At 52.8% G+C, this 17014-nt stretch overlaps 6 protein-coding genes across 6 annotated transcripts; 4 read left to right on the top strand and 2 right to left on the bottom strand.

The window, feature by feature from the left end:
- The first annotated feature begins 674 nt into the window (after nt 1-674).
- Nucleotides 675-2688, top strand: BDV17DRAFT_254740 (uncharacterized protein). Its single transcript, XM_073756818.1, has 2 exons — nt 675-1406; nt 1569-2688. Exons 1-2 carry the CDS (start codon nt 1199-1201, stop codon nt 2246-2248), a joined length of 888 nt encoding a protein of 295 aa, XP_073618850.1. The 5' UTR covers nt 675-1198; the 3' UTR covers nt 2249-2688.
- A 189-nt stretch (nt 2689-2877) lies between these two features.
- Nucleotides 2878-6902, top strand: BDV17DRAFT_254737 (putative nuclear serine protease HtrA2/Nma111). The gene is made up of 4 exons (XM_073756817.1): nt 2878-3759; nt 3807-6107; nt 6159-6356; nt 6404-6902. The coding sequence occupies exons 1-4, from the start codon at nt 2983-2985 to the stop codon at nt 6569-6571; spliced, it is 3444 nt and encodes a 1147-aa protein (XP_073618849.1). The 5' UTR covers nt 2878-2982; the 3' UTR covers nt 6572-6902.
- Nucleotides 6903-6993: 91 nt separating this feature from the next.
- BDV17DRAFT_254735 (aldehyde dehydrogenase domain-containing protein) lies at nt 6994-9158 on the top strand. The gene is made up of 8 exons (XM_073756816.1): nt 6994-7089; nt 7174-7480; nt 7574-7746; nt 7840-8138; nt 8192-8232; nt 8318-8698; nt 8760-8955; nt 9029-9158. The coding sequence occupies exons 1-8, from the start codon at nt 7039-7041 to the stop codon at nt 9048-9050; spliced, it is 1470 nt and encodes a 489-aa protein (XP_073618848.1). The 5' UTR covers nt 6994-7038; the 3' UTR covers nt 9051-9158.
- Nucleotides 9159-9450: 292 nt separating this feature from the next.
- BDV17DRAFT_254727 (NAD(P)-dependent alcohol dehydrogenase) lies at nt 9451-11063 on the top strand. Its single transcript, XM_073756815.1, has 6 exons — nt 9451-9709; nt 9793-10241; nt 10321-10620; nt 10682-10732; nt 10792-10863; nt 10915-11063. The coding sequence occupies exons 1-6, from the start codon at nt 9499-9501 to the stop codon at nt 10993-10995; spliced, it is 1164 nt and encodes a 387-aa protein (XP_073618847.1). The 5' UTR covers nt 9451-9498; the 3' UTR covers nt 10996-11063.
- A 1987-nt stretch (nt 11064-13050) lies between these two features.
- BDV17DRAFT_288105 (uncharacterized protein) lies at nt 13051-14168 on the bottom strand (the record flags this gene model as incomplete). Its single annotated transcript, XM_073761322.1, has 2 exons — nt 13051-13293; nt 13368-14168. 2 exons carry the CDS (start codon nt 14166-14168, stop codon nt 13051-13053), a joined length of 1044 nt encoding a protein of 347 aa, XP_073618846.1.
- A 609-nt stretch (nt 14169-14777) lies between these two features.
- Nucleotides 14778-16165, bottom strand: BDV17DRAFT_279719 (cytochrome P450; the record flags this gene model as incomplete). The annotated part of the gene is made up of 8 exons (XM_073759762.1): nt 14778-14808; nt 14842-14901; nt 14938-15014; nt 15074-15290; nt 15373-15516; nt 15562-15782; nt 15846-15909; nt 15987-16165. 8 exons carry the CDS (start codon nt 16163-16165, stop codon nt 14778-14780), a joined length of 993 nt encoding a protein of 330 aa, XP_073618845.1.
- Nucleotides 16166-17014: the final 849 nt, after the last annotated feature.

Raw genomic sequence — 17014 nt, 5'->3', positions numbered from 1 at the left:
ACCTGAGGTCTCTGATATTTGCTTGGGCGTCTGAAGGCTGGCCGGAAGTATCCCAAAGATGAACCGCAAGCCGGTTGCATTGTCTACCCAGCAGGTGCAGAGCATGACACCTCGACGATTGCTCCGCAGAAGCGATCTGGGCGACAATTTCCACGCAATCAGTCGTTCGCTTACTGAATGCAAACAATGCGGCATTCAATCCGTCCATCTATCACACGGAGTGAAACAGCCAAGCAGACGCAATCTGGGCATCATAATAGATTGACCCAGTCATTTCTCCGTGGAAGCGACAAAAGATGTTCTCTGGACTCTGTCCGTCCTTTGCCTGTGTTCTTGGGTGCGAAAGTGGTTGGCTGAATCAAACCCTGCGAAGCTGCTGCCATCTGTGCGCTGAGCTGCGTCATTTGTCCTTGGATATCTTTTGATTGGAGCATTGAGAAAGAAGACATGGCTCTTTAGCAGCTCCCAGATCTGACAGGCTGTGAGGGATGAGGTGAATGAAGAAAGGTTCACAGGCAGTCGCAGAGAGAGAGAAGCAGCGGACAGTACGACAGTAAGCTTCAGGTGCTGACAATGTCTGCGTATGTACATGACGTACATTACAGAATATATTACAGATTACTTAGGCCCTCGCGTAACATACACATGTACTGAGACGGTCAGAACAGAGATACATACGGGACACCTGACCTCTCTCCACACCTCCGGCCTCAAGTCGTTGTCTTCTCCCCAACCTGATCTTCTCCGTTGCGCTGTTGGATCCCTTGTACAATACTTTCTCAATATCATGCTGTAAACTTGTGTTAATTGCTCATTTCTTCTTTCACCACCAGGCAATTCCACCAATATTGCATTAGCTGTTCGGCCGAGGCCGGTCGACCAGCAAATTTCTTTTGGCCCGATTTGCTTCAATCAGCCCGATTCACTCTTTTCGACACCACCGCTCGTTCTAGCAACCAATCACCTTGCCCGTGATCGCGACCTTCTTTTTCCTGCATTCTCGAGTCTCTACTTGAAACCCCCATTCCAAACGGTCTTCTGGCCTTGCGCATTGTTCTGCCGCCTGCGCGTTGACGTCGAGTCGGACTTGGCCCGGCGCAAGAGAAACTGGGGATCTCTTTCGCATTAACCCTGTTATTCTTAACAACGATATTATTATATTATTCGCGTCTCCAAGTCTTTTGAACGCGCCGCGACCATGGACCCCAACGCTTCCGGCTATCCAATGCAGCACAACCCGGGTTACCCAGTCCCAGCGCAGGGCAATGCGCAGCAGTTCCCCTACTACCCGAACCAGATGCCTTCCTTCCCCCAGTCGAATGCTCCCTCTCAGCCTTCTTTCGGTGCTGTACCACTCCAAGCTAGCGGATCGATGATGCCACCCGCCTTTCCCCAACAATCTTCAGGTACGCCTGCTTTGTTGTTTTCTTTTTCTCGTGTCTCCTGAGAAGCCACCGGTCCCTCCGTTGGATGAAGTCTGCTCTGCGCGCGCTCAAGCTCCAATTCCTACAGAGTACTTTAGTTATCGATGTTAGACTCGAACTGACGTGTTATCTTTCTGTCGTCAGGATCCCACGCGAACTTCCAAACCCCATTCACCCAGCCTCCCGCAACCGGTGCTTTCCTACAGCCGACAACGTCGACCGCGAACATTCCCGCGACTCAAGCGCAGTCTTTCTCGCAAAACATGGCCTCAGGTATACCGAAGACCATGGCTCCTGCTCAGCAGCCGACTCCCACCCCCCAGGTCGCGTCACAAAGCTCGGCACCAGCCGTTCAATCCCCGGCCGCGGTGACGCGTGAGAAGGAGCGCGTATCTGTTCTTTTGGAGATCAACTCGATGCTGTTGCAAGAGGTTATTAACCTTCAGACGTCCGGTAAAGCGGGAGGTCCGTCCGCCCAGCAGGGGTCGCAAGATAAAAACTCATCGCCGACCTCGGAATCGACACCAGACAAAAACGCCACTCGAACTCCTGAGTATGCCAATTGCATGCGCCGCTTACAACTCAATCTTGGGTACTTGGCGACCGTGGCGGACAAGGGAAAAAAGTCTGCGGGTGTGGTTCCTGCAGCGCCTGGCATCATGACACCACCTCCGCACCTACCTGCCTTGAACGACCTATACGCCAAGCTCAACGAGCTGTTCCCGAACGCTCCACAAGGGACCGCAACCACCCAGCCAGGCGCCCAAGGATCCCAGGGAAATGGAGGGCCCAGTCTATCGCCTACATCTGAAAATGCTGTGTGAGCGAACTGTGATGGGAACGTTATACGCTTGTGAACATCAGAACGATATAATTGCCGAGAGATCTGAGTCCATAGCCACCTTGAAAAATCGGTGGTGATCCTGCTCCGAGATAACTCGACATACTGTGCCCGACTCTCGGATCGACATGGACTTGGCGGAAATCATTCTCGCGTCGCCCACCTCGAGCGAGCCAGGTTACAGCTCTGGTTTGTTTGGAAATCATGGGCAGAGGTCTGGGCGACAGACAGTATATATACCACCGCATTGAGTTGGGAGTACAGCTGCAGGCAGGATACTTGAACAATTATCTACCTAGGAAGTGATGTATGTATCACATAGAGTAGCCTAGAATTGTACTTATAGCAGTTGACTTGAGATATGGATGTTGTGAACCGTGCACGAGACAGCAGCCTGAATGTTACACCGAAGCTCCAGCCCCTAGGAAGATAATATAGAGAACTAGCAAAAAAGATGTCAACACCCTTGAAGCCCGGTCATCGGACTGACGGTGGTTGCAGGAGGGGGAGGGGGGTGGCCCAATCAGTGAGGCTCAAGCGCGCAGCCGGGGCCTCGAGGGTCTCCGCCTCTCTCAGCGTCAAAAGTCCTTCCGCCGTCAAGGTTCGCAGCGCCTGACTCTTCGGTCAGCCGCGTTTACAACATCTACCCTCCTTTACTGGTCCTTTGCTTTTATACCTTCGCTTCTTGCTCTTCAGCTTCTCGTGGCAGCCTTGTGAATGTCTTATTGCCTGCTGGCAAACCGAAGGTGCCCAAGTGTTGTTAACTCCACTGCTACCGCCGCTGCCTCGACTGCTGCATCGTTGCTCGCGTGGTCCTCCCTCCTTCGCTTCTCATCCAGATCAAACCACCTCTCGCCTATCCTAGCTAGAAACGCCCCGTTTTCGACCCTGCTGCTCAGCCGCGCCCGCCTCGTGCATTGGCGACCGACCTCGACCCCTACTCCGATCCTGCTCCGCCGGTCATCAGCCGCCGCTGCAAAGCCCGATTTCTGTGTTACCAGTCAGACTTCTACCCGGGCGACGCTCTCTCGACCGTTTTCGAGCTCTGAACCTAAATCTCGCGAGACCGTTCAAGATATTACAGCGAACATGAATGGAGACGGAGTCGCCAAACGCAAGCGCAACTCCCTTTCCGCGGCGGAGCGGCCGGTAAAACAGCCCAAGCCTGAGAACTCAACGCTCACGCCGGGCGATTCGACCCCTGCCAACGGGACCGTCTATGATGTTGGCGACGGGGATGATGTGACTCCGTTGATGGCCGTTGCCCCTACGCAGGCGGATTCGCCGGAGTGGCAGGCTACAATAGAGGAGGTGGTCAAGAGTGTTGTCTCGATACATTTCTGTCAGACTTGCTCGTTTGATACGGATTTATCAATGAGTAGTCAAGCTACGGGGTTTGTTGTCGATGCGGAGCGCGGATATATTCTTACCAACCGGCATGTTGTCTGTCCCGGGCCGTTTTGGGGATATGTTCTCTTTGACAATCATGAAGAGGTGAGTTATTCTGGTCTGGACTCGGAGAAAGAAGCTAACGAAACCAGTGCGATGTCTATCCAGTATATCGAGACCCCGTCCATGACTTTGGCTTCCTCAAGTTCGACCCGAAGGCGATCCGTCACATGAAACTTAGAGAACTCAAGCTGGAACCGGATGGGGCTCGTGTGGGCTCGGAGATCCGGATTGTGGGTAACGATGCAGGGGAGAAACTGAGTATTCTGTCGGGTGTCATTAGTCGACTGGACCGAAACGCACCTGATTACGGCGAGGGTTACAATGACTTCAACACCAACTATATTCAGGCTGCAGCCGCAGCCTGCGGCGGTAGTTCCGGAAGTCCTGTGGTCAACATCAAGGGGAATGCGATTGCCTTGCAGGCTGGTGGCCGTGCAGACGGAGCAGCAACCGACTATTTCCTGCCGCTGGACAGGCCACAGCGTGCTCTGGAGTGCATTCGCCAAGGAAAACCAATCACTAGAGGAACCATCCAGACACAATGGATATTCAAGCCTTTCGACGAGTGCCGGCGTCTTGGATTGACTCCGGAGTGGGAAACGGCGGTGCGTAAATCAGCGCCCACCGAAACGAGCATGCTGGTTGCCGAGATCATTCTTCCTGAGGGTCCTGCAGATGGAAAGATCTTGGAAGGAGATGTACTGCTCAAGGTCAATGGAGAGCTCCTGACCCGCTTTGTCCGACTGGACGACATACTTGATTCCAGCGTTGGACAGTCAGTGCGGTTGCTGGTGCAGCGAGGCGGTCAAGACGTGGAGGTCGAGTGCGAGGTTGGCGACCTGCATGCCATCACCCCTGATCGGTTCGTAACGGTCGCTGGTGGGACGTTTCATGATTTATCTTACCAACAAGCCCGGCTCTATGCCATTGCCACAAAGGGTGTTTACGTTTGTGAAGCAGCGGGGTCCTTCAAACTTGAAAACACCCTTTCGGGTTGGCTCATTGATTCGGTAGACAAGCGGAAAACCAGGAACCTAGATGAGTTCGTGGAGGTCATGAAGACTATCCCGGATGGCTCGCGGGTTGTGATCTCATATCGCCACATCCGCGATTTGCATACGCGCGGTACGAGCATTGTCTATATCGACCGCCATTGGCATCCGAAGATGCGGTTGGCGGTTCGAAATGATGACACTGGTCTTTGGGATTTCTCCGACCTCGCCGACCCTGTCAAGGCCGCGACGCCGGTTCCGAGGAAGGCGGACTTTATCCAACTCGACGGCGTCAGCCAACCCGCTGCCGCGGAGATCGTGCGCAGCTTCGTCCGTGTATCTTGTACGATGCCTCTAAAGCTGGACGGGTTCCCACAAGCCAAAAAGACCGGCTTCGGGCTTGTGATTGACGCCGATAAGGGCTTGGTCGTAGTATCGCGTGCTATTGTGCCTTACAACCTCTGTGATATTAACGTAACCGTGGCCGACTCAATCATTGTCGCGGCCAAAGTTGTCTTCCACCATCCCCTACAAAACTACTGTATCATCCAGTACGACCCCGCCCTGGTGCAAGCCCCAGTTCAGAGCGCAAAACTCGCGACGGATTATATCAAGCAGGGCCAGAGCACAATCTTCGTCGGGTTCAACCAGAACTTCCGCATCGTGGTTGCAAAGACTGCTGTCACCGACATTACAACAGTCTCAATCCCTGCCAATGCTTCCGCCCCACGATACCGTGCGATCAACCTGGACGCAGTGACCGTGGATACTGGACTGAGCGGCCAGTGTTCCAATGGCGTGTTAGTTGGCGAGGATGGCGTTGTCCAGGCCTTGTGGCTTAATTACCTCGGCGAACGCACACCAAATTCACACAAGGATGTCGAATACCACCTTGGATTTGCGACACCGTCGCTGCTCCCAATAGTGAACAAAATCCAGCAAGGAATCATGCCCAAACTGCGGATTCTGAACATGGAAAGCTACGTGGTGCAGATGAGCCAGGCGCGCATCATGGGAGTCTCGGATGAGTGGATCGAGAAAGTGGCCAAGGCAAACCCGTCACGACACCAGCTATTCATGGTGCGCAAGGTCGACTGCCCGCCGCCGGAGTTCAACTCGACGGCAGACAGCTTCCAGGAGGGCGATATCATTCTCACACTTGATGGACAGCTGATCACGCGCGTGTCCGAGCTGGATATTATGTACGAGAAGGAGATGCTCGAAGCGCTGATTGTGCGCAATGGCGAGGAGTTGAAGATCCAGGTTCCTACTGTCTCAACGGAGGATCTGGAGACAGACCGGGCGGTTGTGTTTTGCGGTGCTGTTTTGCAGCGGCCGCATCACGCCGTACGGCAGCAGATTTCCAAGCTGCATAGCGAGATCTATGTCAGCGCGCGGGTACGTCTGCATAAGCACTCGAATCGTCGGTTAGTATGCTAATTTTTGCAGAGTCGCGGATCGCCGGCCTACCAATACGGCCTCTCACCGACAAACTTCATTACCGCTGTCAACGGCGTACCAACACCAGACCTCGACTGCTTCGTTGAAGAAGTCAAGAAAATCCCCGATAACACATACTTCCGCCTTCGCGCGGTGACGTTCGATAACGTACCATGGGTTGTGACCATGAAGAAGAACGACCACTACGTACGTTTCTCAGGCCTATCTACTGGAATACAACTAACAATATACAGTTCCCCATGTCCGAATACATCAAAGACGACTCGCACCGCCTAGGCTGGAAGTCGATCTCCCATGACAACAAGGACAAGGACGGCGTCGATGCGGACGCAGCGAATCTGAACCCAGATGCTATGGACGAGGGACTGGACGGGGCGAGTGACATAGAGCCGGAGGCTTGAGAGATGTTGCTGTATAATAGATGATATCTCGTTTCGGACCGTGTATATTTACATGGTTCTCTTGTCTATACTATCAACCATACCCTTGAATCTAGGGCCGGACTTCGATCGGAGTCCGCACCTTTTATATCCGCTGACGGCCCGGAGGCTGGATGCACGTCTTGACTTTTACGGTAGGATTTTGCATGCCGCTACTATGTATGCTTACGCTAGAGGCTTTTCAGCTTCAATAAGAAAAAACTACCCTACAGGCGGCGTTAAGTATTTAAGCAGCGGAGATTGCGATCATCGACGGAGCTGTCAACCTCGGAACGGCCGCGGAACCACTGCGGAACCGTTCCACCCGCTATCAACATGCCATTCATTCTAGAAACCTATAAAGGCTCCTCGAGCACCTGAACTGCTGGAGATAACATTCAGCTTCTGTAACAAGGGTACCCAAACCAACTGATTGAAGTACCGTCACCATGTCTACCCCTCTCCCCTCCTTTCCCACCCAACTCTTTATCAACAATCAGGTACGCTACCCGTATCCACCCTCTACCCTAACCAACCCCCACCAACTACTACCTAGCTAGTACTAAAAACACCAACTCCAAAAGTACATCAACAGCGGCACCCCCGACCGCCTAACCGTCTCAAACCCCTACGATGACTCGCCAATCCCTCATGCCGCGCACGCCGCCAGCGCAGACGACATCGACGCAGCCGTGGCCGCCGCAACAACCGCGTACAAGACAACCTGGGCGGCGACAACCCCCGCGCAGAGACAAGCATGCATGCTGAGATTCGCGGACCTGGTTGAGCGGGATGCGGAGCGCCTTGCGGTGCTCGAGTCCCTGCCGACGGGGAAGCCCGTGACGCCGACGAGGATGTTTGATCTTGCGCATTTGGTTGAGGTTTGGAGGTGTATGTTCTTACACACCCCTTACACCCTGGTTCTGGCCTTGGTGTTGTGATGATTACCTAGAGAGGTAAAGAAGGCTGATAAGGTGCGTGTAGATTACGCTGGCTGGACCGACAAAATCAGTGGCGAGACATATCCCGAGTCAAATGGGGTATACAAGATCGTCCGCCACGAACCCCTAGGCGTCTGCGCGGGGATCGCCTCCTGGAACGCAACGTTTATGTATATCGGGTGGAAGATCGCGCCGGCTGTTGCGGCTGGGAACTGCGTGCGTCCCTACCCTTAAATAACCCCCACCCAGCCCTCCCTCCATCCAATTCAAGTATCTTCCATAGTACTGACCAGGTTGTGATTGTGGCAGTTCATCTTTAAACCCTCCGAAAAATCCCCCTTCGGGTCCCTCGCTCTCGGCGCGCTCTTCGCCGAAGCAGGATTCCCACCTGGCGTCGTGCAGATCGTCAATGGGGGTGCGAGTACGGGTGCTGCGCTTGCAGCACACCAGGGGATTGCGAAGATTAGCTTTACGGGGTCTGTTGGGGGTGGAAAGGCGGTGCAGGATCTTGCGACGAGGAGTAATCTGAAGAAGGTTACGCTTGAGCTTGGGGGGAAGAGTCCGGCGCTTGTTTTTGGTGATGTGGAGGTTGAGAAGGCGCTGGGGGGGTATGTCTTCCGTTTCTTCGAACGGTGCACCCTATGCTAACGGGTATATCTAGGGTCTGCGGGTTCTTGTTCAACACCGGACAGGTCTGTGTTGGTATGTCGCCCCCATTTTGGATTCACCCATCGGCCCTCAAGCTCCGTAGGTAGTCGCAAGGAAGCACAGGTGCTAAAAGAACCAGCAACAAGCCGCGTTCTCGTCCAGAAAACCATCTTTGAAAAGTTCACATCCGCCATAAAGACCGCCTTTGAAGAGGCCTCAGCTTCCCTAGGCTCAAACCCCCTGGACGCAAGCACAATGTACGGGCCCATCGTCGACAAAGCCCAATTCGACAAGATCATGTCCTACATCGACATCGGCAAGAAGACCGCTACATTGCTTACAGGCGGCGAGCGGAAGGGCGATAAGGGCTGCTTCATCAAGCCTACTATCTTTATTAACCCGGATCCGAATAGCCCCATTGTTAAGGAGGAGATTTTTGGTCCTGTCATGGTGATTCAGTCCTTTGAGACGGAGGAGGAGGCGCTGAAATTGGCGAATGGGACGGTTTATGGGCTTGCTGGTATGCTCTCCTCTCCCTTTTCAATCAATAGATTGAAAGCACTGAGACTTACGATCGCCAGCGTCCGTCTACACATCTAACCTGGACCGCGCCCTACGCGTCTCCAGCGCGCTCGAGTGTGGCGGTGTCGCTGTCAACTCGCCTTACCTGCCGCAAGTGAATACGGCCTTTGGTGGGATTAAGGCGAGTGGACAGGGACGGGAGCTCGGGAAGTATGGGCTTATGGAGTATACTGAGGCGAAAAGTATTCATATCAAGTATGTTCTCCTTTAAGATTGTTGTTGGTAAGGAGGGTGGGTGAGTAAGATGAGTGCTAACAGTGGTGTGTAGGCTTGATGTGCCCAAGTTGTAGATGACTAGCAATATGACCGTATCAATGCACTAGAGCTTGATTAGTACTATACATACTGGGGTTGCCATACGATTGTCTTATTACAATGAATGTGTCCCTAACCCATCCAGCTATATCTGGAGTGAATGGCTCGACTCCACCGCAGCTACCAAGGTACCCCCCTCCATGCACCACTCAAATCTATCCGTAGCCCTAAAAACTATATACAAAGTAGCACAGCAGTCCATTGTATCTCCCTCCCCATCAACCTCATTAAAAAAAACTCCAGGTCCAAGACGATCACCTCAACCATCACCCCTCGGCTCCACCAGAGCGGGGAAGCTGTCAAGCGCCCCGCACCCGTCTTCCCCGAGCAGGAAGGGCAGCTCCCCTCTCCAACCCGCCCACAACCCACAATCATCCCAGATCTCCTCCCTCCCCTTGACTCACTCAACCCATCAATGGTAGAATGATCCAAACAAAAGCAATCGTCGCCCGCGAGCCGCGCTTCACAGCCCTCTCCTGGGCCCTCGAGGACGTCGCCGTGTCCGACGACCCGGGCGACAACGAAGTCCTCGTTGAGATGCTCGCCTCGGGCGTCTGCCACACGGACATTGTGCTTTCTGCTGTGCCGCAGGGGCAGTTTGGGATTGGGTATCCGAAGGTTATGGGACACGAGGGTTAGCTCACCTGCATTTCTTTACGGGGTGATTGATGGAGAGGAGTTGGTGATGGCGCTAATGGTTGTGGTGAATGTGTGTAGGATCCGGCTACGCGCGCAAAGTCGGCAAGAACGTCACAAATGTCGCAGTCGGAGACCCAGTCCTTCTCTCGTTTTGTTCGTGTGGGAATTGCGACCAATGCGAGGAGAAACACCCAAGTTACTGCCACTCGTTTGCGAAGGAGAATTATATCGGGCGGAAGGGGCACGTTACAGGTACTGGTACTGGTACTGGTGAGGAAAAGAAGGAGGAAGAGATATACTCGCGCTTCTTCGGACAGTCTAGTTTCGCGCGGTATAGCGTCGTCGATAAATCGTGTATCGTCAACGCAAAGGATCTCATCCGGGACGAAGAGGAACTGAAGCTTTTCGCGCCGCTGGGATGCGGGTTCCAGACGGGGATGGGGGCTATTGAGAATGTTGCAAAGCCGGGGGAGGGCAGTGTGGTTGTTGTTCTTGGCTTGGGGAGTGTTGGGCTTGCTGCTTTGATGGTACCTTAAGCTTTCCTGTCCTCCCACTGTACAAATCAAAAGGGTATATATGTACTAACCTAAGTTCTGGTGTACATAGACCGCCGCCCTCCGCCCCTGCAAAGCTATCATCGGCGTCGACCGACTCCCCGGCCGTCTAACCCTCGCAAAGGAACTCGGAGCAACGCATACACTCGATACCTCGCCCGTGGGATTCAACCTGCACAAGGCGATCACGGAGATGTTTCCGAATGGTGTCTCGCATGTTATTGATACCACGGGGACACCGGCGGTGATTGAAGATGGCTTGAAGAGTCTTCGGCAGAGAGGGCAACTTGTGCTTATTGGGGTGCCGCCGGCACAGTATGATTTGAGCATTAATGGGATTCAGCATATTAATGTTCGTTTTGCCCCTGGTAATCCAATTGATAGAGTGGGATAATGCTAATTTGTGTGTGCAGACGGGGCGAGCGGTTGTTGGGTGTATTGAGGGTGATTGTGTGCCTAGTGAGGTATGCATATTCACTTTGATCGGGTATTCAGATACCGAACAGGAGGCTGATTATAACAGGCGATCGCGACGTTGATCAAGTGGTATAGGGATGGCCGGTTTCCGATGGACAAACTGATCTCATACTTCGAAGTACGGCTCCCTCGATAATTATATATGCTGCCAGGTAGCTGACAATCTCAGGCGCGCGAATTTAAACAAGCACTGGCCGGGTTAGACGATGGGTCCGTCGTCAAGGCCGTCCTGAACTGGAAGGATATCTAGCATCTAGCGTCAATCGGTCCGAACATACGGCGCACATTCTGTAGATACGGTGATAACTGTAATTAAACCAACCCGTTAACGCATTAGAGCAACCTAAATCTAAGCGCCGCCAAGCCCAAATCTGGAGATCTCTGTGATCCCAAAAATAGCGTACATGCGTCTAGCTCTAGCCATTAGCCGACGACGTTGCCACTGCGATGCCGACTTCGGCCGGGATGGCAAACTCACGCTTGCGAGTACGGTGCTTACCTCGTTCGACGATTGTTTGTCATTGTGCATTACAATGAACTGGTTTCAGGATTGCACGCATGTAGGATGTACGTTTAATGTTGGGGGAACGGGGCCCAGACGCCGGGGACTCGTTGGTGTCTTGGGGGCGATGATGTTACTGTTAATGGGAACGTTGGGAATGATATGGCGATTGCGGTTGGGAGTCCATGATTTGCATATACTGCTTACCAGAGGCTGAACCTGGATATATGACTTATGGTTGGGTGGCTTTTGCCTTTTCTATCTTACATAGTTGTACTTATATACTCCTTAGGCTGTAACTAAACATTGCTTGTTGTGATACCTTCTCAAATGTACCAGGGGCGACGAGAGAAGCTCCGGTGTACTTGTCACGAATCTGCTTCTTTCACCAGTGGAAGGCATGTCATTTGGTACGGAATTAAAAAAAAAGGTAGCATCTTAAGGTACGGAAGATAATCATAAATCTGGAAATTTCCACCAAATCAAAGATATGAATTCAAGTAAGCCAATGAAACTGGCCAGGTCAGACGACAAAGGGTCAACTTGAACGGTCCTGGGGTCTCCCCGCCCCCGTCCTTCTGTTCTTTTATGATCTCCTTCTGTTCTCCAGCGTTGTCCACCCCATTGTCAGCAAATGACAAGCACTGAGGCCCAACCAAACCTTCAACAGCAGACCAACCCACGAAAGACTTACAATTATGTAGACGATCCTCTTGTGATTGGCAATCCCAGGTGATGATGTCATCTCCCCGAAAGAACTCCTGGAAGTGATATCTATCATCAAAGATGCGGGGATCACTTGCTGCATCATCTAGATATTCGCATTGATACACTTTGGGGCCCCAAGGATGTCTAGCGTAAGCCTTCCTCGTTGAAGAAAAGACCTAATGCAGGCGACTGTCTCACATCCCTCCAGGATCGAGTTTTATGTGTCCCGGACAAGGAACACGGACGGGCAGTAGCGCTTTTTGAGTCTCGGAGCGACCTGTTGGATGCCCGCGGCCCGTTGCCGCTTCGCTCGCTGTGACTTACTGAACTACAAATATCCGTGATTCGGGGTAAAGGAGAGAATCAGTTTTTGGCCGCTTGTTCCCGAGAGTTATGCCCACTTTGAGTGTAAGCCGGAGAATATTGAGTGCAGTCTAGGTACGAATTCCATTACTTCCCCGTTGAAGATAATAAACTGCGTATATTAGCCCATTTTCTGCTCTCTGTATCTAATTGAGTTGTTAGGGGAGTTCCTTATTCTAAGTCCCATCTACACGTGCAGCGTGCAATTGGCACAAAGGATGGTGTAGAACTTGAGGACCTCATTGATGGAATGGACCTCTCTGAAGAGTGGGGTTGAAGAGAACCTCGATCTGGAGGGGACTACTGATACAGAATGGCTCGAGGAGCGTTACCAAGATCTTTGTGCCGACGCCCGCGAGAGAGGAATGGACAAGCATTGCGTCTTCCTCGACTCTACACCTACTTCTAGATGACACATCTGGGAACGTCCTGTGCGGAACAAGAAGAGGAGGCTGGGGTGGAAACATCCCCCAGAGAGATACGCTACCATATATTGGAAGCATGGACCGAGGGATCCGTGGACGAGGAATAGGCCGGGGATTTAGTTTCCTTGGAAGTATAGGATCTGATAAGTCTGGCGGTATTCTAGGGTAGGTATGGAAAATGCCCCCGCTGAGAGAGGAGTTGGGTAGGAAGCCCTGACTCTGCCGTTCAGGTACCTAGTCAATGTAGACCGACCAGTCTGCACCCCGATTCTCAATAATGGACATCTGGACATGGACCCTCGAGTATCTAATACTCCCCCAATCTCTCCAGCCCCTCACTAGCCGTCTCATTCCACCCTGCCCTCTCAGCACCACCATTAGTGAAGAATGCCGCAGCAGCCTCATCACCCCTAAATACCCACTCCAACCAATTCACAGCCGCGACACCAAACGCACCTCCATCAACCTCCTGATACGTGCCCGAGTGTCCGACGGGGTAATTCCCGATCCACTTAGGGACGCCTTGCAGAGCCGCGTAGTCTCGTTCGCCCTATACGCCGTTAGCTGGGCCACCTACTACAACAAAATCACACAAGTGAAAGTGGAAGCGAAAAGAAAACATACATTAGGATACGCAACATCCGTCGGTCCCCCCAAGAAATAAAACACCGGCTTCGCCACCTCCCCAATAACACTCGGATCCTCAGCAGGTTGTCCACCAACCTCGCCACCGGGAATAAACCCTGAATTAAAGATCCCCAGGAACCGCACCCGCTCGTCGTCGCGAAGCTGATACGTCTCTAGCCCGCCGCAGCTCTGGCCCGCTACTGCGACCGCCCCGAGATCAATATCACTAAGAATAGACTCGGAGCCTGAGCCTGAGCCTGAGCCTGAGCCTGAGCCTGAGCCTGAGCCTGAGCCTGAGCCTGAGCCTGAGCCTGAGCCTGAGCCTGAGCCTGAGCCTGAGCCTGAGCCTGAGCCTGAGCCTGAGCCTGAGCCTGAGCCTGAGCCTGAGGTTGAGGTTGAGGTTTGAGATGCTTGTGTCTGGTCCTCAGCCCAATCAATCGCATCACGCATCATCTGCGCCGTGGTATCCCCCACTCCATTCGGCGGACCATTTGCGATCACCACGTATCCATACGACGCGATGTTGGTGAGGAAGTTTGCGAAGCGCGTGCCGTTTGCGGAGCAGCCGCCGTTTCCCCAGATGAGGAGGGGGAGAGACGACGAGTCAGGAGGCGAGGTGGGTAGGTAGATTGTGTGGTTTTGGAGACTGGGAGAGGTCGTGTAGGTTGCTGGGTATGGACCGCTGCCGCTGCCGCTGCCGGAGCCGCTGTTGACTTGGCGGGTGTTTTTTGTAGGGTGGCTGGATGTTAGAGGAGCCAAGATAGCCGTGAGGGTGGCAAAGGTGTTGAGGAGCTTCATTCTTGGCCGAGATGAGAGAGGAGTCTTAGATGCTGGCGCTAGGCTAAATGATGAGGAGACGCGTAAATAGCGGATTCGTAGACCCTGATATATCCCCAGTTTGTCCATCCTCGGAACTTTTCAGGACACTGCCGAAACACCTGCCGATCAACAGGCATGCATATGAAATCATGTCAAGCCCCTGCATCAATCAATCAACTCGGACTTGCTTTCTGCTGCAGAATTGCACCAGGGGACGACGATCGTTGGAGAGTGTGGGGAACCCAAGCATGACGTTGCTCTAGAGCGCCAGGGATGGGAAATTACATCTTGGCTTGTCTTGGAGTGGATTATCGGGGAACGACTGCTCAAATCAGATTTGAACTAGATGTTAGGAAATCCAGTTTCCCTTTAGCATGGTTGATGTTGACGCGCTCCTTAGGGCTTTCTGAGGGGTCCGGGTCGAATCCTCGGTCATCCGACTATAGTCATTAAATTGATACTGTTTTGGCCAGGCTCTTGATCATTTTCAAAAAAGAAACGTAAAATGCCTCTTCTCAAATAGTATCGTCAGGCTTCGCAAGCTCATGTCCCGTAACATATGTACTCCTCGTCCTACCAAGCCCCTACCTACTTTGCCTTATAAAACCGAATCGGACAACTCGTCGACCCAATCTCCGGTAGCTTCGCATACACAATCTCCCCCTCAACATCCCAATCCCTACACCTATCCAGAATAGTCTCAAGATAAATCCTAATAAGCATCCGTGCAATCGCAGCCCCCGCACACCGATGTATCCCCCTCCCAAAGCCCAAATGCAAGCTTATGTTCTCCCGATCCAGAATGAACTTAGCTAGCTCGGGGAACTGCTCGGGGTCTCTGTTTGCAGCGGAGTATACCACCGTTATGGGTTCGTTGGGGGCACTCTCGTGCCTGAGATTTCTTCTTGCACGGCTGTGCGCGAGAAGCCCCGGTATGGGACGTGCAACCGGATGAACTCCTCTATTGCAGAGGGGAGGAGGGAGCGGTCGTGGCGGAGTTTGGTTTGGAGAGATTTGTCTTCGGCGAGGTGTTTTGTTATTGCGGTTACCATGATTGTTGGCGCGACCATGGCGATTATGACGATTTGTTGGATACAGCCACTGTCAGAGGGAAGTCAGTCTGCCAGTCACCCTCACTGCCCCGTCTTGGAACGGAACGGAATGAAGTGAAATGAACTCCTACATGATATGCTCCTCTTCCAAACCCCTCCTATTCTTATCCCTCTCAAGCAAAAGACTCGACGCCGGATTAACCTCCGGATCAAGCAGTTTCTCCTTCCTAGCCCTCGCAACCTTCCTCGCAATCCCATACCACTCATCACTCCACCTCTTAACAGTCGCCAAATCCCCCATCCTTCAAGTAGACACAAACTTGGCAAACCACTCAACCAGTAACTCCCCATCTTCTGCATCAAGATTCAACCACTCCCGCCCGATCCAACTCGTCCAGTCCGAGCCGAACTCTTCATACATATCCCCGTGGCCGCGGTCAATGAGGACGTCAAGTTCCCGTTGGCAGTGTGTCCGGATTATTGGCTCAAGCCGCTTCAGACGCGCGTGTTTCAGGGTCCGGTCTATGGCCGTGCGGTAGGGCTTGTGGGCTTCGCCGTCGAATTATAGGGGTGGGCGGCGGATTCCGCGAGAGTCTGCGGGCACGACGGTGCAGATGTAGGAGATGTATTTTTGGTTGTTGGGGGAGTCTTCTTTTATGTCTTTGTATCTGACCAACAAAAATCACGAGAGTTAGGACCTGAGACTGAAAGGGAGGTGGGAAGCCGGGAAGCCGGGAAGATGTACCTTGTGAGAACCCAGTACCCGTCGTGCTTGTCTACGTGGGGGACGGGACAGTGAGATCGCAGGTAGTCGTGTTCTCGGTAGATTTTTTCTGTCTCGTTGCTTGTCACTAAGGCGCTGGTGTTGATGTCCTGAGATTCGGAGACTGGACAGGAGGTGGACTGGACTTCTGGTGCGGCCATCGTGGTGGACGAGGACGGGTATGTATGGACATTCGCGCGGGACTGAGGAGGGCTAAGAATGAAATCAATGGTGACGGCTCCCTAGGTAGTTAAGGAGACCTTCCTCCGGCAAGAAGAAAAGAGAAGAGTGCCGGGCAGAGTCGCGTTTGGGGCGTCGGGATCTCGGCCCTTGACATAAGGACGTCAAGGTTTGAGTACATAAATACCGTTCTTTGAAGCCGGTGCTCCCTTTGTTGTCAGCTGAGGATTATATTGTGAGTGGGGCCCAGCGAGAGAGCAAGGAGCTACCACTAGGTAGGATTAGGGTTTCTGTATAGTGGGTTCTCCATCCATGCCTCCAGCTTCTTCCCCGGATTGTCCCCACTGGGTCCCCACTATACCCAGCCCAAATCATCCTTTCTGATGAAGAGGTGTGTGTGTGTGTGTGTGTGCCAATTATTCTCGTACACATTTGCGGGGTAGAGCCTATGTATTTATCACAAGACAACTGTTCTAGACGGCTTCTATGGCCGAGGCGTAGCCGTTGGGCTCCGTGCAGGCGGACATTGTGGGTTTATAGCCCCTTGAATCCGCAGAGGCCTACACTGTAGTCATACAAAATGAGGAGGCAAACAAAGAGTGAGGAGGCTGGCAACTTACTGTAAATTTGGACAAGCCCAGTGGCCAATGAGGGTTGATGATACGCAAAAGAATTTGTCGCTCGATATCACACCCTGGTCATTAAAGTTGGCTGCTATGGTCGAGTTACTTTTCTGGCACTTGCAGGATCAAGCCACATCTGTCTCACTTTGGATCTTGCTGCGGTTGAAATGATTTGACAGAATATACTTTTGGGAATCTCTACAGCGC

Source organism: Aspergillus undulatus (assembly GCF_047715775.1).
Source record: "Aspergillus undulatus strain CBS 261.88 unplaced genomic scaffold BDV17scaffold_7, whole genome shotgun sequence".
Lineage (NCBI taxonomy): Eukaryota > Fungi > Ascomycota > Eurotiomycetes > Eurotiales > Aspergillaceae > Aspergillus > Aspergillus undulatus.
The sequence above is the reverse complement of the archived record's forward strand: the minus strand, read 5'-3'. Positions and strand labels throughout refer to the sequence as shown.